The sequence below is a fragment of the Nilaparvata lugens genome, chromosome 2 (assembly GCF_014356525.2).
Source record: "Nilaparvata lugens isolate BPH chromosome 2, ASM1435652v1, whole genome shotgun sequence".
Classification (NCBI taxonomy): Eukaryota; Metazoa; Arthropoda; class Insecta; order Hemiptera; family Delphacidae; genus Nilaparvata; species Nilaparvata lugens.
The window spans coordinates 75,519,331-75,542,013 of NC_052505.1; the positions used below are offsets into that span (position 1 = coordinate 75,519,331).

The following is a 22,683-nucleotide window of genomic DNA, read 5'->3' on the forward strand; positions in this document are numbered from 1 at the left end:
ATTGGGATTCAATATATTGGAGTGCAAAGTAATTGATAAATAAGTTGATGAATACATTAATAATTGGAGCAGATGATTACAAATGGAGCTCGGAGGGACCCAAGCGGAACTTTTTCAGTAAAATATTCATAGACAGTGAGAACGCATCAGGATATGATTAAAGCGTTAAAATACAGCAGAGCACAAGTGGAAAATGGTTTCAAGCTTATTACCCAATTCTGAGGTTCTGTTTATGGAGATGGTGAGCTTCTAATCTATCTAGTTGATGATAAAATAATATCACTGTTTACAGATGGGATCACATTTATGAATCTCAAAATTGATGAAGAGTTTGATATTTACATGTTATCGTTTTTGAATTGTTGAAAAACGAATAGAAAACTATATTCCAATAGTGGTTTTCTCAATACTGATGTGAATATACATTATATAAAAGCTTATTATTGATAAACCCAACTTATTGATTACGAAAGCATAGCTTCAAACACTAAGAGCCCACGTTCACGAATAGACAGTCATAGTCGTAGAATCTTGACTACAGAGAATCTTACTATATTACATCATTTAATTTGGATTTTCGTTTAATGATAATACAATCCATTAGCATTTGAATAATTGCAATATCTCATTAATTCCAATCTATCAAAATCAGATGTAGCCAATAGCAAGCCAGCTAACATGCAAGCTAACTTCAGAAAAGTACAGCTACGAGAATTGACCATGTTCAGATTTGACCGACGGAGTTTTGATCAATCCCGAGGTTGGTGGAACAGTTGTATGTTTGAAGGAACAGTCAAATTTTGACTAAGGTCTAACTGATCATAACTTGGCTACATTATTGATCAAGATTGGTGAAACCAGGCATCAGAGCTCGATTGTATGATTTTCCGAATACTTAGGCCTATTATTATTATTAGCATATGGCTTTGAATGGTGGGGAGACCCAAGGGTAGTTCCACCTCGCCGTATATAGTCCAAAGTTCCCTAATGGGAAACCGGACAGTAAGGTTATAGTGAGTACAATACTTTAAATTTACACTTTTCACTTGGGAATAAAGTTCATTATGATGTTAAAATGTCCAAACATATACAAAACCGAAACAAAACACAAAACCACTCATCCAAATTTAGAAAATATTGAATTTAGACAATAAATTCAGAGCAGAAAATTTATAGCACGTTACAATTTTGCCATGGCAACCATAGGTTGCCTTATTCAAAGACACTTATTCAAGACACTTGAGCCTATATTCCTATCATCTTCAATCCCCATTTTTTGATTGGATAATAGTGATTAACATTATTACGAATAGAGGGAGTATGTGAACGATCTAAGTATGAATAAGCAGCCAATTTATCTTGAAGGAATTCGACAATTGTGACAGATCTTTCTGAATGATATGGTTCTCAGCTAAAATCCGCCTCAGATTCGAGGACTCTTCTTCTTTCTCATAACCATCCACTTATCCTTCCTCTTTCCCACCCATTCTCTCTGATAACCTTTTTTCTCTTCTCTGTTATCGCTTCTGCTCCTCCTCTTCCTTCCTCCTCCTCTTCCTCCTTCTCCTTCCCCTTTCCTTCCTCCTCCACCTCCTCTTCTTCTTCCTCTTCTTCTCCCTCATCTCCCACTCATCACCCATTCCTCTCCCACGCCTATTCCTTCCAATCAGTTGTATCAGCATTATTATTTGGGATGAGTCTCGTGAAGAGCATTTTTTTCGCGGTATTGCCAGCCAGTGAACTGTTGTAATTTAATGAGGATGGATAAGCACGAGGACTTGCTCCTCCGCTGTTCCATTTTTCAAAATTCTCTTCATTCACGCGTCAGTTGGCAGACGTATGAATTGGTGAAAACTGCATGTGGGTTTGGAAAGGATATTCATTAGCACTCTCATTTGAAGTGGAATTCATGAGAAATATTAGCTAATTTATGAAATAAAGCTGAGTAAGCTGGACTTTTTCTTCTAGCTAAGTGAAGTTTTTAAATTACAGGACAATGAACTGAGATTTTCTCTTGGAAAATCTAAAACTCATTATCGATCCAGAATCATGATCTACACATGGATACTTCTCTTTATTTTGAATTAATTGAGTCAAATATGTACAAATATTAGATGGAATGCCGATTAGCCTATTGAAACCATGTGAAGGTGCGAATTGCTTAGCAGCAGTTAAGCCCAGACTTAGCACATCCGCCTGCCTATTGACTTTCTGTTTCCATGTTTTATCAATTGATCTATAATATATTGCTGTAGAAGAAAATGGTCTCCAATTATTATACTAATAAAATGACTCGTATCATCAGAAATGCAATATTTGCAAGACTCCAAGTATGAATAATGAGATGTAAGAGATTTGAAAATTAATCATTTGAATTGTCAAAAAAGAACATCCGGAATCTTTCTAACATTGGATTTGCACATCCGATTATCTTCAACTTTTTGTCAAGTTTGCTAGAAAGACTTTCGTCTTTTCTTTCATTCAGTATTATGGAAAAACATGGGTGAGAGGGGGCCTCAACTTAGTCTACGCCCCATTTTAGGGGCTTAGCTACAAAAAATAGCACAGCTGGTAGAACTGTAGGCACAGGTAGTTTTTCTTTGTTTTTCGCGATTCTGGCCAATTGGAAAATATTATGATGAGCGCGAAAAAAACACGTCCGGAAGATGAGAAGTAGCTTTTTAAAGACGCCTCTGCCGTCAACTTGCTAGCCATGGTGGCCCCTATAGAGATAATGGATACGAATTTCAGTGAGCCAAAGTAATGCTTCTATAAAGCCCAGCTAGCTGCTTGATGAGTTTCTGATTACCTTTCAGGATAGATCGCTTAGTCACTGGGGGTGAAGCAGAGCAGAGAAGACAGAACTCCGGTGATGTTCTCTCCTCACAAGAGTAGTAGTAAGTTCTGCTACACTCCTTGCCACTAGATTACATCGTTTGACGACAGCTTCTGCTGCAGCTGCTTAACCAACCTCTTCCACACTCTCTAAAACCATAATGCGTCTAACATGATGTGCCATCCCACCTCACAGTCACTCACTCACTCACTCAATAACTTACTCTTTCACTCACCAACGCATCACTCCCATTTTCTCTTACGTCATCTCTTTGTCTCTCTTGCTCTATAACTTACACACTGACTAGGATCCTAATAGCGATAAGTTCCAACACGACAGTCATCGTCTATTATGCTCCAGAATGTTCAGCCGAAATAGGATGTGACAGTTCAATACTATTGCAATCAATGAAGCTTGAAAGTGTGTGGAGGATGGTCAGTTGCACTCCTTGGTCGGTTTGGTCCTTTATTTCTCAAAGTAATTTGAAAGCTATCTGATTTATAATAACTATATGAGTGATCGCATGGTTTAATCAACCTACAGCAAGATCGTTGGAAAGTTCTGTTCACTTTAACTCGTCCTTTGATGAGTTAGTATAATGATAAGCAGTGCTCTGAATACAGTTCATATTATTATGCGGAGAAAAAGGCATCTAAATTATGCAGCCATAGTGCAATACAATGTCATTCGTGATAAGTCGCAATCATAAAAACATTGTAAACGGATTGTAGATTCAAAAAATTCATTTACTTGTATCCAAAATTAATCAATGAGTAATGATAATGATTGAGGAGAAGAATACGAATAATGTTCTCCAAGGACATAGCACACAACAACAGACGTAAAGGTGCGTACAGATATACGCGCCTCCAACCCGCTCCGCGCACGCTCTGCCCTCGTCTCGCCAACGCTACGCACTCGCACCGATCATGAACGTTACGGGAGATGTTAGATGTTCGCGCGTTCCACTCTTGCTCCCCGGTCGATCATCAATAGATCTGCTCGAGTGACGTTCGATTGCGGAGCAGAGCGATCGAAAGTCTGTACGCACCTTAATATAGTATGCAGACAGAGGGAGAAAAAAATCAAATGTCTGCATGCAGATGTGAGCATACATTGTGCATACAAACGTCTGTGTGCGTTACAACATTCGAACAACTGAGGAGGAATTCCTCCGTCTTTCTGCATTATGTTCGTCTGTTGCTGTATAGTTTTGCCTTGAAGTATGTATATTTTGGTATGGCAGTGTCGTGGCAATTAAACTTGTCAGCTAAGGAGTTTGAGAAACAACCATTAGCAAAACAGACAGAATAAAAAAGAGGTAATACCATCGAGTTTGATTGATGAATCATGAAACTATTTTTACCTGCTGCTATTGCTCAACTGTGAGGAATTGTACGAGAGATGATACTGATATTCCAGTCGGATTATGAATCGAACTCGTGACCTTGAGTTGGCTTTTCCGTAGCCTAAGTGAAGCGTTCTGGTATAACATCAAAGTGGACCCATGTTGATCAAGTTGACCGAATTCGAATATTCTTATTTTACTACTGCTGCTGAAGACTTCTAAATTCTTATTGTATCTATGAATTTGACAAAAACTATTTCTCTAACCTGTACTCTACACTAACTTGACTTGTACATTTATCAATCCATCATAAATTCGAAATCATCCGGGAAACTTGGATGTGATTATCTTCCAACTATCTTCGAACTTGACAACAAAGCTATGATTAGAAAGTCATCACCATCACCTCCATGAATACAGTTCAAAAAGATGTGAAAATATCGTCAACATCAAGCAAAATATTTTGTAGATCATGAAAAACCTATTCAAACATGTAGAATGGCCCTCACTGTCAAGATTGCTGGTCTCTCAGAATTTTCAGAATCAACCAGAGTGGATGTTGTTCACCATCAACGTCAAAGCCTGTCTTTGATTCTTCCCTTGTAAGAAAACTTTCCAAACTGTGAGCAGCTCGGATTTTCTCAGACTATATCTTAGAAAATGTGTCACTTCATGTGTGAGCATTTCAACAGCACACAGAACTCCCAACAAAACTTTCTCAACTTTCAGGAAATGTTTGTGCCGGATTTATGAGATATTCATCTTTCAACGTCTCTGGTGTGAGTGTTCGAGTTCATCAACAATAACTGCTTCACGAGAACTTCTCTTCTGCTTCCACAAAGCTTTTGTTTTGAAGTAGATAAGTGATGTTTCTTCAGTGAATATTCCCTAGAAATTACTACTACTTAAAAAAAACAACTGAAATAACTTTGGAAAAGTACTTATGTAATGAGATATAAGTTATTCCTTGTAATTATATGAACCTTCGATAAATGGAACAAAATCATGAATCACGATCTAATTAATTTTCGAATAGTAGTGGAGTATCTATTATTGATTTGGACTTGATTTGAATAGCCTACTTCATGGCTTTTTTATAACAATAAGCAACAATATGTTCCTACGTAGAAAATATACGTTCCTCGTAGAATAATTTTTAATAACAATACGTTCCGGAAAAGATCCCGGCTGTTAATCATTTGCCAATAATCAAATCTATCAATTCAAAATGCAAGAGTAGGCTACAGTCATTATTGTACTGTATTCAAGAAAACACAAACGTTTGAAGCTAAAAAATCTACCTATTAAGATTCAGATTCAGATTCATGTGTTCAACAAAACAAAATTAAACTTATGTTCAAGCGTTTAAAAAAGATAACCAGAGTAAGAATGAAATAACATGGTGAATCATATTAATAACCTGAAGAGTTTTACAATAATATTGAACAAATAAATATGATGAAATATGCGAAAGTTGAGATATTACTGTGATGTTTTCACATGAAACGGTGAATTTTGGACCTTCAGATGTCCATTCTCAGAAAGGGTAACGGGGATACCCTTCCCTTCAGGACTTGGCTGTGAATAAAGAAAGTGAACATACAAAATAGAAGTAAATAGAAGTGAAAAGAATTTGATAAAAGTTGATAGAAGTAAATAAAATTATTTGAGATTTTGAGTGGATTGTTCAGACTGTACATGATAAATTCGTTGAAATATAATTTGAATGTGTTAGATCGATTCATTAAGGAGTATCTCTCGATCTGTTTGGATAATTTCAATCAAAAATGAATACAGAAATTCCAGTATTAATGCTTTCCTTGCTACGAAACTAAGCTCAAAGAATAGCTGACGAAGAGAACTTGGAATAAGTTGGCTCCAGCAGCGTTTTCTTGGAGGTGCTTATTACTCCCAATTACTTTCGAGGTTGGAAAAAGCAGACGCCATCCTGGGGCGAAATTAAGTTGGAATAGAAGGCGCGTTTGTTGACCGAGCTGGCACTTACACTCCCATAAAAACTCTCAACCTCCGACCACCTTATAAACCGTCCACCGTCTTATCCGGAAACTTCCAAGTACTCGTTGCCCGCTTGTATCAGTAGTTATTCCTATTCTACCAGCGGAAGTTTTTAGAAAGTATCACTCTTAGAAGCAACGACTGTTGGTATTGCATTTCTTGTAAAGTTTTCCTTGGTATTAAAAAGGATAATGAGATACAAAAGTGACGCTAATATCGATATAACATGAATATTTTTTTGACGCTTGTCAGTAATAGAGAAGTCCCCAGGCCGCGGTACGAACGCTGCGTTGGGCTAGCTTGATGATGGGAACGCCATCTTGCTGCTTCCAAGCCTGCAGGATTTGTTCTCAGTAGATTTGTAAAGACATATAGAAATAAGTGGTCAGATCATGTCCTTAGAATGCCTGAAGACCGTTTCCCATTGAATGCCCTACTCCACAAGCCAATAGGCAGAAGAAGTATTGGTAGACCGAGGAAGAGATGGACGCCGGAACAGGCTTGAGAAGCCTAATCCATGACAACAATGATGAACATAAATAATAAAGCGTTAACATGGTGAATCATGAATTGAAATAAATACGATGATTGGTATCATTTTCAACTGTGGTGTTTTCTGGAAATAGTCATTACTTCCAACTTTAAAAGTGTTGAACTCATATTCTTCTCAGATTGTAGCCTGATATCAAGGCCAAATACATCTGTCATCGACTGAATTGAATGTTGAATGTGCATTTCAGCTAGGAAATGAGAAAATATTATTTTTCAGTGTGAATATTGTTTTTACTGATGGAATTGGTATGGACATACCAATATTCCAACTTCTGTAATATGAATCATTAGTCAAGTTCCTTAACTGAACAAGACAGCCATTCTGGCTCCATTGTCACACCCAAAAATCACATTACTATTGCATGTGTTCAATTTTGAAGCAGTCTGTAATTTGACCGAATTGTCCCTTTCCTCGTTGCCTTTCACGTCTTTATTCTGTAATAATAAATTGGTGGTCTAGTCAGTCTAGTAGATAGAGTGCTTACGTAGCAGCCTAGAGATCATGGGATCAAACCTTCGCATCAACAAACGTTTTTTATCCAGGTCACTCCCAAGTTATCGGACGGGCACGTTAAACTGTCGCTCCCGGCCTATGACAGTCGTGAGGCCCATTGACAGCTTAGATTATATATTTAGGGACCTTTTCGCAAGGACTCCTCACCAACAAAAGCCATACGAGTTTACTTTTTTTCTGGAATAATTTTGAACCATTGATCAATCATTTTGTGTTAGTCGTTCCTACTCATATACTTTTCAGTTAATCAGTTACAAAGACCTAGACGAAAAGACCAATCTCGGTTTAGACATTCATAAATAGCTCCTTCCATCCTTGGTTCCAAAATCAATCTCATATACGTGGCCGATCAATTATTCTGAAGAATTAAAACTGTTCAGCAGTATCAATAATAATGTAATATTGTAGCTTATGATGGATGAGGTTCCTAGTAGAATGAAATAGATTTTAATGGGAACTATAAGGTTTATCAATCATCATCAATATATTTCAACTTAGTCAGCATCTCTTTGTTGCAAATGAAAAACTAGTCGCTATATATATATTTGTTGGCATGAAAAAATGATTTCATGAGACAAAGAATTTTCAATATCCGAGATACAAATCCACGTGATCATATTTATGAATATTGACAATAAAGCTATATGATAACAGAGCAAGATCAAAGCTGAAGCTCAACCCTCACTTTTATTCATATTAAAACTGGGAGGACTGAGCAGCTTCAGTATATGGATGTGGTTTCAAATCACTCTGGGAGATTTGATTTTACTCGTACCAAAGGAATTCCAGGAATACTGTGGTCGTTTATAGATTATGAACTCATATCACATATTATGAACGATTCACGTTGTTTATCGATTGTTCCTATGTTTTGAACGCTTTCTCGTGAACGTGGAGCTTGCTACACTCGGTTCATTCAGTTTCCCCCTTCAGTCATTAGATGAAATGTATTAGTTGAATGATTCAGTGGATGATAATCAATAAAAAACATTCGTAGCCTGTAGGCTAGTAGTTGGTGAAGTTCTGTACATTTAAATATTGGAGAATAAAAATTGCACCATGGGAATAATACTTGGTTATGCCTTTCTATAAATCCGATTAAACCAGTAAAAGTCTATATAACTTCATTCAATAAATATAATAATGGATAAATAAATAAATAATTTTATTTTTATCATAAATTTCACTTGACATTCATTTTAAGTTTTGCAAATTATATGACCACTTTGACAAGTTGAGTATTTAATTGTAATTACGAAAAAATTGTTAAGACGTATAAGTTAGATTTTTTTTGGAATTCAGTTCATCACTTCACAGACATTTTAGCGCACGACGTCTGTAGCATTCTCTAAACTTCAATCACTATTCCCAACAAGCCAAGATAACCAGCAAGAAGCAAAAAATCAAATATAACAAGACAACATTCTCCGTACAGCACAATGATATACAAACATACAATTAACAAAAAGCAAAGCAGCATACAAAAACAATACATGAACTGAAAAACAACTGGATTCATAAATTTCTAATCAACATAATCAATTCTAAATAAACAGTAATACAAGAAATTTCAAACCGGGTTAACTCTTATAACATCAGCATCCCTTTGGACTCATAGCCATGCTTTAATTTTCTTTAAAAAATTATTCTTATTATTACATTTCCTGATATCTATTGGCAAACTATTGAAATATTGTGTACCCATGTAACTAAATTTTTTTTGAAAATCATTGTACTAACTTTTTGAGATCTAAAAAAATTTGAAACTGCTCGTCTAGTATTATAAATCAAGTTATCTGTACCCGTATTATCTATATTCCCACTTTGTTCATAGAATAATCGCAGAACCCTGAATACAAAAAGATATTGAACCGGCAAGACATTAATTGTTTTATAAAGTGAAAAAGAGCTTTCACGCCTTGGCTTTTTCAGAACTATCCTTATAAATTGATTTTGCGTAGTTCTAATTCCAATTGGTTTTACCAACGTTTTAAAGGTTCCACCCCAGCATGTTATGCCATATTGCAAATTCAAGTGTACCAATGCACCAATGCATAGTATAGCATTCTTTACTTTTTCATAACAGAAGTTTTCCTGATTTACATTGTCATCTTATTATGCAATTTATTAATTTGGTAATTCCATCCCATTTCCTCGTCCAAGATTAACCCAAGATACCTGAATTGCTGAACTTTTTCTATTTCTTTGTTATCATGAAATCAAGTTACAGTCGAAATCGAATGGTCTGGTACTAAAATTTATATACTTCGTTTTTCCAACATTCATTTCCATATTATTATTTTCAAAACACCAGCCACTCAGCAGCCCAAGGTCCTGAACTACCTTATTGTAAATATCCTGAGGATTTTGACCAGTATAAAAAATTGCTATGTCATCGGCAAATGCAGAAACATCACCATTGAAATTCTGGCCTAATAAATCATTGATAAATATCAAAAACAAGGTTGCCGAAAGTATTGATCCCTGGGGTACCCCCATTATTACCATTTCCGGTTCACTGAGATGGTCCAATGTGCACCTGTTGCTTCCTACCCATTAAAAAACTGTGAAACCAATTTAGTGCTGCTCCTCTTATTCAAATACTTCCCATTTTTTCAATAAAAACTTATGATCCACTAGGTCGAAAGCTTTTTTATAATCCACAAATAATCCAGTAGTTTTCAATTTATCATTATAAATATAGTTTGTTACTTTTATCAACGCATCTTTGGTTGATTCGCCTTTTTGAAATCCCAACTGTTTGTCACTTATAAAATTCATTCTTAGAAAGAAATTAGTCAATCTTACTCTCATAACTTTCTCTATTATTTTTTAAAAGACTGAAAGCAAACTAATCGGTCTTATATTATCTATTTTTATTGAGTTTTGCTTTTTGAAGATTGGTACAATAACACTTGATTTGAGATTCTCCGGGAGAATACCTTTTTCAAAACTTAAGTTCATTAAATGATCAATAATATTATGATATTAACACCATTTATAAATGGTGCAATAGAATTCGAGATATTTTTTATTAATTTAGCATTGAAATTATCGCAACCAGATGACGTTTGATTACAGATCAGACTTCAGACTTTTGATTACATTAACAACTTCAGGAACAGTGGCAGGAAACAGATAAAACAAATGACTGTCATTTTCAACTAGGCTGTTATCTTGTACTGATAAACTTGAAGCAGGTAGAGTATTATTTCTATCAACTGCAATTAAAAACTGATTCACTTCTCTTGCCACGTCCTGTGACTTTGAAATAATTGTTCCATCAGAGAGCTAACTTCTTCAATACCTTTATTCTTTGTAACTCCAGTTAGACTATTAATTATCTTCCACTGTTTGCTTGAATCACCCTGGATTCCTATGGCCAGTTTCACACGGCAGAGACCTCGCTCCTGGAATATCATATTACTGAAGATCATATTTCATATTTTGCAGCTCTCCTGTACTTTCACATGGGGATCTTATGAATAAGCCGACAGATCTAACAACTACGCCGACGATTGCTCAAAGTATGACTCATAACTTTTTCTCAAAGTCTAACTTCCTTAAAAATATAGATAGAAGATTTCTGATTTCGGATTTGGATTCAGCGACCCCAAATACTTTAAAGTGTAAGTCCCATTTTCAAAAATACCCGAAAACAAGGGAGTTATAGCTGTTTTTAATATAGCTTTCCATTATCATATGATTATATAGTACGTACTAAGATAATAATACTCCTGCCTCACAAAGGGACAGGCAAAGGTTTTAAGAAGTTTTTGAACACCTGAGAAGTTTAAACATAAACATTTTTAATTTTTAAAAGTTCTAGTTTTCCAAAAAAATATTGAGCTATGAAAAGATGAATCGAAATATGAAATCATAAATCATCTCCACTCATCACCCAATAAAATAGGAGGAAAAGGAATGTTGTACAGTAAAATTCACTGAATTTCAATTGTCATTCAACAATCCAATTTATCAGGTTCAAATCGTTGAATATCACTTTAAATTCCCAACAATTATTGACCATTTCTTTTTACAATCAGAAAAATCTATTATGAACATACAGTATAAACATTGTGCTGATCTGAATCGATCTATGGTAATAATAGGAATTGAAAGAATAGAAAATGTCATGGCATTCCAAGTAGTGATGTCTGTGTATTAGAACTGCTGAGTTGATAATGCATACTGAAAAAAAGTCATGAATAGCTCAGACCAGCCTGGCCTGTGATGAACCTGTATAAACAATCCATAGAACTCTTAGAATTCATAGGAACGGTAAAAAAATCAATTTTACGAAAATCGATGTACATGTAACTGGATTCAGAAGATCAATACGATAATGTTCTCTATCACAATTTAATCATAGAAATGTTTAAGTGAAAACGTTGGGCGCAAACCTTCTGCCATGAGGAGACAAATAAATTTATGAAAAGCTTGATAGCTTGAATAGTGATCTGATATTTGTTACACGTTTTTATTCTAAGACATAATATGTCTTAGACTAATTTTTAATGTTTCTTCAATCGGCAGGAAAACTTTGGTTTTTCAAAGTTATCTTACTCCCTTATTTTGGGGTATTTTCAGAAATCAAGATAAATAACCTACCAAATTTCCTACACGAATACAGTGTAAGTTGTATCATAATAGCTACAGTACTTACGTACTGTATAGTACAGTACCTGTTCGTTTTTACCGTATAATTATATGATAATAGAAAGCTTTATTAAAAACAGCCATAACTTCCTTGTTTTCGGATATTTTCGAAAACGGTACTTACGCCATAAAGAATTTGGGGTCGCTGAATCCAAATCCGAAATCAGAAATCTTTTATTTATATTTTTAAGGAAGTTAGACTTTGAGAAAAAAGTGATGATTCATACTTTGAGCAAACGGCGGCGTAGTTGTTAGATCTCGCCTCTGCTTGCCTCGAGGGGAAAAGACGTGACAAAACGAGGTTCCTGCCTGGATAGAAGTCACCATGTGAAAGACACGATTTGACTCAATGTACTTCGACAAAAAACGTGAACACTGTTCAGTGTTCAAGTTGCACGTCTCCTATCGTGTGAAAGTAGCCTAGGGTCTTCGCTTTGCAATAGCATAAAGTTGTTTTCTCTTTTTTAATTTATTCAATAGCTTGAGAGTTATCCACGGACTAATTAATTGCGCTTTAGCTGATTTTTTATTCACAATTCTAGTTTTTGAACTAAATAATTGCATTATTCAATATAAATATCTTCTAGCTTTTGATAACAAAGATTGACGTCACTAATTCTTGCAAAGTCTTCATATATTACTTCAATTTTATTATTGACTAGTTCGTAATCTATATAGACATTTTTTGTTACTTTTTCAGAGTCATTTTGTTTTCTATTATACTTCCTATGAACAATACCTAACATACAATGATCGGTGAGATTAACATCAATTATTGCTGTTTCATATCTGTCAATTCTTCTATCCTTAATAAAACTGCATTGCTCATGTAGAAATACGCTCACAAAATTGATGACAGACACTGAGTATACTTTCCGATGTCAATAAATTTGTATGCGTTATTTTTCCAGTTTCAAATTCCAAAAGCAATACAAAACAATTAATTATTATCACTGTGATTTCAGCGAATATATACATGTTTCTTACAACAGTAATAGATCTTATGGATATTCCATTTTTGTGGCTATAAGCGTTTCAGGACGATTTCCCATTCCATTTCACTATTTCAAATAACCTATTCTTTGGACTTATTATTCATTAACAAAATTTGGGAATGAAATAGTTTTGCGCCAAGCCTGTTTTTCTTTCCCAATCATAATTTTATGATCTGTGATTCCATCTTCGAATGAATTGATTGATAAATAGATTTGCTTCCTTTAAAAATATGTTGAAATAAATGAACCTGTTGAAGTATATTAATGTGTTACAAAACAAAGTTTTGCGTACCCATTTTTGTCGTTTGTTTAATTGAAGAAACCTGAGTGGGAGATAAGGAGGACAGATTGATGTGTAAAAGTGCATAGTGTATGGTGCAAATCACCAGACCCCATATTTTCATTGAACTTCTTGAATAGTAGTGCGAAATTTGGCAGCGAGACATTTGGAAAAAAAAGACTTACGGTTCTACGGGTCCTGTAGGCTACCCATCATTTTATTATGATTGAATTATAAAATAGAAGCACGCAAAAACTGATTTCAAGTTGAAAGTGGAGTAGCTTGATTACTGTGTAAGTGTGATGGACCAGAGTTTTCATCATTGAATATTCACTAAAGAAGTAACTCTAGAGAAGTAATGTTGTCATTCAATAGCTAACAATGAACTCAACTCTTTGGGAATTCTATAAAATCTCTGAAATACTTTTCCTCTATATATAATTTGCATTTTTGCGATCAAACCAGCAGTGGAATATTGTATCCGCCATAAATGCAGCACCAGTCATTGATTATTGAATATTTCATTCTTGTTTGAGGTTTGAGCTCGTCACACGGGTGGAGGGGGGAGGACCAAACACCAACCACACGTTTGTTTCCTGTTCCGAATAAATTTTTCATCAAATTATTGATCCATGTCAACAATGGAATGAAGAGACAACTACAAATCAACTTACCCGGGCTACCGTTGCTCTCACAGGTATAAGCGCAGAGCAGAGCGGGGCATTCTCTCCTACAAAGCACAAAGCAAATCTCCAGAGTAATCAGGGCTTTCAACAGCAATAATGGGCTCTGCATGTAGTGTGTGTATTGTACCTTCACAGCACGCCAATAATGAGTGGAAATACATTATCCTGATTGGAAAGTTGAAATTCGGTTTTAAAGCTTTGGATGATTCCATACTCTTCACTGAATGTATAAAGTCAAATTACGATATTTATTGGCGTAAAGTGCGTTAATAGATGAGGAGGAACACACTATCATGATTGAATAACTAGGTTTTGGCTCAATTCACACTGAAGTGACGTGGCGGTGGCATGGCACTGACTTTTTTCCACTGCCACGCCAATCCTATAATTATATATTGTGCAATGCAAACTGGAGTGGCGTTTTGCCACGCCACTTCCGTCTGCATTGAACCATATGTTTGTATGGAAGTTATAAAAGTCAGCGCCACGCCACTTCCGCGTCACTTCAGTAGGAATTGCGGCTTTGGTTTCAAATTTATCATCATTCTATTGGAGTAATATCACATTAACTTTTAGTTAAATGAGTCAAGTTGGAAAGATGATAGGTAGAAATAATCAATAATACTTGAAAGATGATTCCACTGTATCACCTATTTTGCCTCTCTCAATCATTTTCATGATGAGTGATTTTACAAATGAATATTTGAAAATACTCACGATGATATATAAGCTAGTCAAAATGCGATGTATAATTAAGCTGATTGTATTAATTAGATCAGTGAAATGAAAGGAGGTGCAGTTAGAGGAGCAATTTATTGCGGAACTAAAAGGTTACAGTGGAATATAACATGAATATTGATTTTATTCGGATTATTTCCATTGCATATTTAGTAAAAAGAGTTTCAATATGTATAAAAAAGGAGATTTGAGGGATCAAAGGGAAAAACTTCCAGGAAAATAATACGTGAATGAATAATTCACTAATTAATTTTAATAAGTCCAATCAATAACTATAATTAATTGTATACGGATGTGTTTTTCCAATATTGATTAACAGAAGGTTTGGATTGTATGTTGATGCTTTTGTGGATCATTTTGTGAGCTGATGTGAATTATACAATGGTTGAGTTTGGAAATATATGGAAGTGCTCCAGTTTATTAATTTTATTACTATCAACAGAGAACAGCTCTTCTAAAACAAAAAACACAATAGATTCGTTAATATGGTTTTGATATTGGGAGATTATATATGATCAAAGGATATTTTCATTTTGTAAAGTGTAAGTTAAAACTGGTAAAAGCTGATAGATCAGAAAAACTTTAAGATTTGATCAATCATGTGTTTAAAAAGTCCTGTATTAGACTTGTCGCAAACTGAACGCGTCATTATGTGGCTTGAGTCTGGTACTACCTGAATTGACATCTTTAAGATATTTTTTCCCTGATCAAAAGTTGTGGTGTTATTTATAATGTTGACAAATCAGACTAATTATGAGCATCCATAGGCTTGTATTGGAGACGGAGCATGACTTGGTTGGAGCGATAATATTACTCAAATTATTAATCATGTTATGTTTGAACATGGCCAATTGATAGTTTCACTATAGAAGAGAACTATTCTCTGAAAGAAAACTATAGTATGGCCATGGTTTTACTCATTAGTAACCTCAATTCATGAGTAAGAACTCATTAGTATTATTGTGATCATTTTTGTGATTCTGGTTTGAGTCACAAAAAATAATCTTACATTCATTCAATAATATTAATTCATGAGTATACCAATGAATATTCATTAGTATTTAACTCATTAGTATTATTGTTACCATTTTTGTGACTCCTGCCCTTGGTTGATGAATTTCCACCTTCCGTTTCTTGCCTAATTGAACTAATTTGATATTCTATCTATGTTTCAGAAAAATGCAAATCGAAATACTGTTGATGCTCATTACAACAGCTATAGGTAAGTGAATGATACATTCTGTTTGACATAGCAAGATTTGATGCATACCAAAATTTTATTTACAATGGTTCAGTCTTATTTTCAACAACTCCCAACTATCAGTCATACCTTAGCATCTGCATTTGTACCATTGTTGGATTGTTGTATAATTGTATAATCGGTTATAGAAAATTGGCTTACTACTAGGATATTGATAATAATTTGTTACATGGAGTCGTTAGTAGTTTATTGGTAGTTGTAGCCGTCAATCTCATGCATGTTTTGCTCTAAACACTTCGATCACTTACTCCGCTCTCAAATTAATAATATGGCAACTTGGTAACTACTCAAAACCATTCGGTTACCATGAACATTAAACTTCTTCAACTATAATAGATCGTACATCCAACTTGATGATGTTGTTGACAGTTGAGCTGTTGATTCCAATCAATTAATTAGTGACGTTGATCAATAATTAATCAGTATTATAAGCATCTTTCCTTCTCATCGAGGTGGTTCAGTTAGTTTAAACTGACTTGGCTACAGGAGATTTCAGTTAACAAATTGACAGCTAGGTGGAGAGGGTGGAGAACTCGAGCTTACTATCTTATCACTCAGCTGATTGATTGTCTGAAGCAAACGCTGGCTGCAATCAAACTTGACGAGTGAATGGATTTCCTACTCAGGTCTCATACAGGTAGTCTTGGATTTTTGTTTGAAAAGTTTCTCAACATACTCAATTTCATCATCCCTCGATTCCTCGATTGGGTATTTGCTTTTTTCTATTCAATGAGAACGTTTCAATCCAAAACTATCATGTTATGTGAAGTATATGTTGGGGCATGATTTCATTCCATGCACTTCAAGTAAGCAGACAGATAACCCATTATTTTCTATTCCATTTTTGAAAGTAACAATTGATGCATAATTTTCTCAGTTGAATCCATTACTTTTTGTACATTCAAGCAGCTGGAAAGCTGCAAAGTAGTTCATGTGAAATGATAAGAAGATAGAGAGATAAATAATGAGTGAAGATAGAAGTGGATAGAGTGAAGATAGAAGTGGATATCCCGTTAATAACCTTCAAGATGAGAATTTAAGTTTCATATACCTATTTCTTCATTACAGTCATATTTTTTATTGGATTGAATTAATATATGGGATATTCGAGATAGGATTAAATAAGTGAGAAGTGAATACAATATCAACAAAAACTGTTATTGTTCAGAACCACCAAGTTCTATTATTGGATTGAATTGATATAATAGGATATTTGAGATAGGATTAAATAAGTGAGGAGTGAATAACATATCAACAAAAAGTATTATTGTTCAGAACTAACAAGTTCAAGTCTGGATAATGCTTTACATCGGATGATTTTATCAACTTGAAATGACTAAATTCTGTAATTTCTGCTGCATGACTCATCTCAAATTCATGAATTTCAAAATATTGACTTCTTGATCTCCAAGTAGTGAATAGATAGTTTTATTCAAATCAAATCATGTCATTGAAATATTCACAATAATTGATCAAAATAGTGTTGACCTTATTATTTCTATGAAAAAGCATAGAGTTTTATGATCTAAAACTAGTAGTTCACATTCCATAACGATGAACTGGTCATACTAAGCGACTGTGGCCGTCCCACACAGCATGGACATTTCTTGTTACGAACAAGATCTTCGTCGTTGAAAGGAAAGTAATAATGGATGTGTGGAAGGAAGCAACAGCAGCAAGTAGACAGAGTTGCGATGACAAGGTGTGGCACAAATCACGTACATACACATCACCAGCAGCGCTGCGAGGAGCAGAAAGCTGGTGAATTCGTTCTAATGAGGCGGTATTGAAGAAGAAGAGTTGCACTGAATAAGCGTCGCCGTTCACACAGCAGTGAGGCGGAGTCTCCTCCGCTGCCATTCACAGGTAATTTGGTGCAGGAACAAGCGCCAATCAGCCCTATTCATCGTGTTCATACGAGTATGTGAATGAGTATATGGCTGCCTGCTCCCCTTTTCTAGCTGCTCACCTATTCAATACATTGGGAACTCTGTTTAGTGACGTGCTAAGTATGTCCAAGTTGCTGTTGTACAAAAACTAGTAATAGCTTCAACAGTAATCGTGAAAAAACTAGTGATGCACTCTTGAATCAGTTATCTGCTTGCGACGTTCAGCAGTTTTATTTTTTTCGTGCTCAGTATGATGTATTCTAGTTGCTGCCAATTGGTATTTCTCTTAGATTCAGTAACTAGTGGAAGTGTAGCATGCAAGTATAGTGTGAAAATTTGTTAACACTCCATTCGCACGACCAGTACTGATAAATATATAAGTACTGAAACACTAAGGGCCGTTTGCACGGTATAGATTGCTAAACTCGATTGAGTTAATCGAGTTTAAGTTAATCTGAAAGTTTGAACTTGAATCGGTTTTCTCAGTGCATTTACCAATCCAGTTTAAGTTAAACTAGTTTAGCGTTAAGTTGGTAATAGAATGTCATCGTTTATAATATCAGGACGGGTAATTTTTACAGGAAATTTGTTATTTGTTTACAAGCCATCAGTAAATTGAGGTTATGTAGCTACTATTTTAGTATTTTCTTGTTCTTGTTCAAAATCCATAGAGCAGTAAGCTGTACGGTACGGTTATAAAAGTGAAAGGCGATCAAGATATTCTCTGAAAATTTATGTTTAGTTGGCATCAGAAAATATAATTTAGAATGTAAGATAAAAAAGCTATTTTGTTACGCTTGAATCTACTACGGTCTTCCTCGTTTATTAGAAATTTCTCAAAAGCAATATATATCAGTATAATGTGTTATTAAAAACATGTTTTCTAATCAAAGACCACTATTAAAAATTGTCTTAATTTCTATCAAGTGGTTTATTCAATCAAAATACTAGATTGGCAGTTGCTGTGCTTAAGCAAAACCGTTGAAAAATTATTTATCCCAGAAATTCAAATTATTTGTTTTTTGCCCAATTTTTCTCAGTTTCAAAATTTCTTCGCAGTCATCTTTATCAATCGCATTGAAAACTTCTATCAATTCCTCCATTATAATTATTTTTAAATTCAAATAATGATTCGCTATAACCTAAATTAATAAAGATTACCATATCGTCTACAGAAGCATTAAAAACAAACGTCGAAAAATAATCCACTATCAGCTGTTTCCCCATCAAATCTTTACAGATGTCAAGTCAATCCAAATTATTTGGTTGAAACCTCCTGCTTTGGAGGTTTAAACTTTCCCAGAGTTTAAACTCAATACAGAGTTTAAACTGATACTGTGCAAACGGAATTTTAGTTTAAACCAAAAAAATCCAGTTTTGGTTTTAGCTTTAGCTTAAACTTACACTGTGCAAACGGCCCTAAGAGTAATCAAAAGTTGCTCATAGATCTATTGAAATCTGATCCTGTAGCTCAAATGGAAAGAAGAGGTTGTATAATGTAAGTCAAGAAATGCTTTGACGCCTCGTTATACAGTTCACCTACAACTAGGATTGTGGCCAAAGTTCAGTTTCATTCTAATCATTTTCTCATATACAATGAATATATGTTATCCAACATAATGAACAATAGAATTGGTTCCATAACTAGTAGTGGATGAACTACTACAGGAAATATTTCACGTCAAATAAAACAATTATTATTGGAGCATGGAGCAGACATAAAATTTTGTTGAGTTTTACAAGAGATAACTTTTATTAATGTTGAATCAGGCTTACCGGATAACCTAACTTACATTTCTAAGAATGAATTTGGCATTCAGATTGGATGTTTTGCAACATATTTTTGTATGATACATGCGCGAAAATACTATTGGTGCTAACTGAATTCACTTCGGGATGGGACAGGTGACCAAGTTTTGTTTAGAAGATTTAGAAACAAACATCGACTCAATTGCAAAGTTTGGTACCTCAAACCCATATTAGCTAGCTAGTCCCTGACAGACAAAAAAATTTATTGAAGTCTGCTAGTGGGTGAGGTTGTTGTAATTATAGAAGAAGCAGAGAATATACACAATGATTATTATTCTTCTGCACCTCACTATGGCTATCAGTGGAAGTATGGGACCGGAATATTCATCTCACACGATAAAAATAGGGAGACAATCAATAGGTGTGGCAGTAACGCTGCATCTCCTTCCTTTGATGCTCTGTCAAGTGTTTTATCTCCCACACCCATAGCACAAGAACACTCTTTGATACATGATGCTTCAGAGATTTTCCGGCATGTTGTTGAGTTTATCAATCAGCACCAAGTATTTGAAAAAAGTACGATATATTTATTCAAATTCGTATATTTGAATCTCAAAGCTTGGTGAAGTTTTCTTTGAAAAAGATTTTGGCATAAATCATTTTTCTATAAAAATCTTATCAATTGCTCCGAGATTATAGGTGACATGGAACTGATAATTTGCATGATATGGCACAAAACACACAGACAAAGAACATTAATTATATATCATACAATTCCTGGAAGAGCTGGAAAAATATCAAAAGAAGAAAATCCAACCTTGGAGTATGTGTAATTATAATTTATGATTTCAATTCATTCTCATAGGTAAACTTCAGTCCCATACTGTTCAGATCAGCATAGATACCGGCATTTAAATGCAGTATAATAATGCTGCTAACTCTGTGATGTATGAAAAATATTTTTTATTCCTCAATTTTATGAATTAACGATAAGTGTACCATCCATCAATCATGATTAAAATTTCAATACATTCAAACCCAAATTGTCCAAGATTATTCTGGAACATCTCTCATGAAAATTACCTCAATTCTCATTGATAAATGCTGATGAAAGTCATAATTATACTTTCTAAATGATGGATCCATTTTCAAAAATTGGTATTCATTAAAGTAGAAATGGAAAATGGACAACCTTTATACCAATGGAAAGAAAAAGTTTCAAAGTTTTTTTTAATACCTTTATACCAATGGAAACAAAAAGTTTCAAAGTTTTTTTTAATACCTTGCGAGTGTTCAATGTGGCCTCCGGCTACTGTACGCAAACATCTACACGGCAGCCAAACTCGTCCCACACGCGAGAAAGCGTATCTGGTGTTATTGAGTGCACAGCAGCAGTGATACGGTTCCGCAGATCGTCCAGCAGCCGGAGACCATATTGAACACTTGTAAGGTATTAAAAAAAAACGTTGAAACTTTCTCTTTCCATTGGTATGGAGGTTGTCCATTTTGCATTTTTACTTTGATAAATTTCAATTTTTGAAAATGGGTCCATCATTTAGAAAGACTCTGTATTATTTATTAAACAAATGGACTTGACTGTTACTTGCAATGGAAGATGGAAATGAATATACATATTTAAAAAAACTTGGAAAAAGGCTTGAAAGCCAAAATTTGTTGTGTTTTTCATAAGTGTTTATGTGAAAAAGTTTTATGAAAAGGGTTCTACGAAAATATTTCTCTATTAATAATTATTATTCAATGAAATATGATAGGAATTCAGTCTTGTATCCTACGTTCAAGTTCTTTCTTAAATCATTGAATGTGGAGCCGGCTTGAAAACGTTCACACGTCGGTAACAAATTTGAGAGTGGAATGGAAAGTGAGGCGGCGGCAGCAGCTAAATGAAGTCCTGGCGCAGCAGCTAAACGAAGTACTGTCGACATCGTCGTCGATCGGCTAGACTTCAAATCGAGTCAGCCTGCACGGAGCAATTACCAGGCATGAATAAGCTATAACAGCGCAGCGTCGTAGCATGCGACGATATTAGATGTAAATTCAGTTATCCGCCGGACTAGAGGTCATAATTTAATTCAACATGAGGCTAAGGTATGCCGAGGGGTGGGCAGTGTCGAATGGGGGTGTGTGAGCGAGGCTTCTCGTAATTAGTTTATACTGGCCTTCCAGAGTAATTAGCCGCGCTATGTGTTGCTGAAGGGTGGGGTTTGAGTGCGGTAGAGTATAGACTCACAACTATCTAACCGGTCGAGAGCTTTCCATATATCTCGTCTCTCTCTATTCCACTTCCTGTCCAACGACATCTTCTTTCTTCTTCTTCCGGTTAACCATGAATGTACTGAACCGTTCCTCCTCTTTGCTTTTTTCCACTTTTATCCATGCGCACTTCTTCCTCCAATATAATTTTCTCTTTTCTCCTGCTTCCTTCAGCTTTTCATAGATCTCTTCCTCACCTTCTACTTGTCATCTCTCACTTCTTATTAATTCACACTTTCTCTCCTTTTAACTTCTCTATTTACGGTCTATTTCCTCTTCTATATTTTCATCAGCTTCTTATTCTCTCTCCTCTTCCACTATCTCATACTATATGTTTTCCAACTACTTCTCCTTATTCCAGTATTTAGATTTCTATTCCCTTGTCTTCATATGAAGTTTTCTTCTTACGTTCATTTTCTATTCTTCATATCTCAACTTTACTAGAATCTTATTTCTCCTCTCCTCTCCTCGCAGTATTTACTTCTCTTCTCTACTCTTTCTGCTCTTCGTTCATCATTATAAAGATCTATCCTATGATTAAAATCCTCCAACTATTGAATAACATTATTTTTCACTTTCTCTCTGTTACTCTCATTCTTTATTACTCCAACTCCTCCGACTATCATTCCTCTCACTCCGTTCCACTGTTCTTCATCATCTGCTCTTCATTTTCTTCTCCATAACGCACCTTCATTACCATACTCCCTGCAGCACTCTGCACTCCTCATCACCTTCTACCCGATATTCTCACAATCTTCCTTCTTCCTTCTTCTTTTGTTTTCCACCCCTCATTATCAACATCCCGTTATCAGCTCTCATCACATCTCCTCACTTTGCAAATGACAACCGTAGCACGGTTTTCTTTCAGGAGCGCCCTCTCGAAGATCAC

At 35.0% G+C, this 22,683-nt stretch overlaps 1 protein-coding gene across 1 annotated transcript in view; it reads left to right on the forward strand.

Moving 5' to 3' along the window:
• The window catches only part of LOC111056679 (Down syndrome cell adhesion molecule-like protein Dscam2), a 262,768-nt gene that overhangs the window by 24,054 nt on the left and 216,031 nt on the right, over window positions 1-22,683 (forward strand). Inside the window, exon 2 of the mRNA XM_039421737.1 lies at window positions 15,800-15,846. Coding sequence (XP_039277671.1) covers window positions 15,804-15,846 — 43 coding nt within the window. The 5' untranslated portion in view covers window positions 15,800-15,803. The remainder of the gene's footprint in view (window positions 1-15,799; window positions 15,847-22,683) is intronic.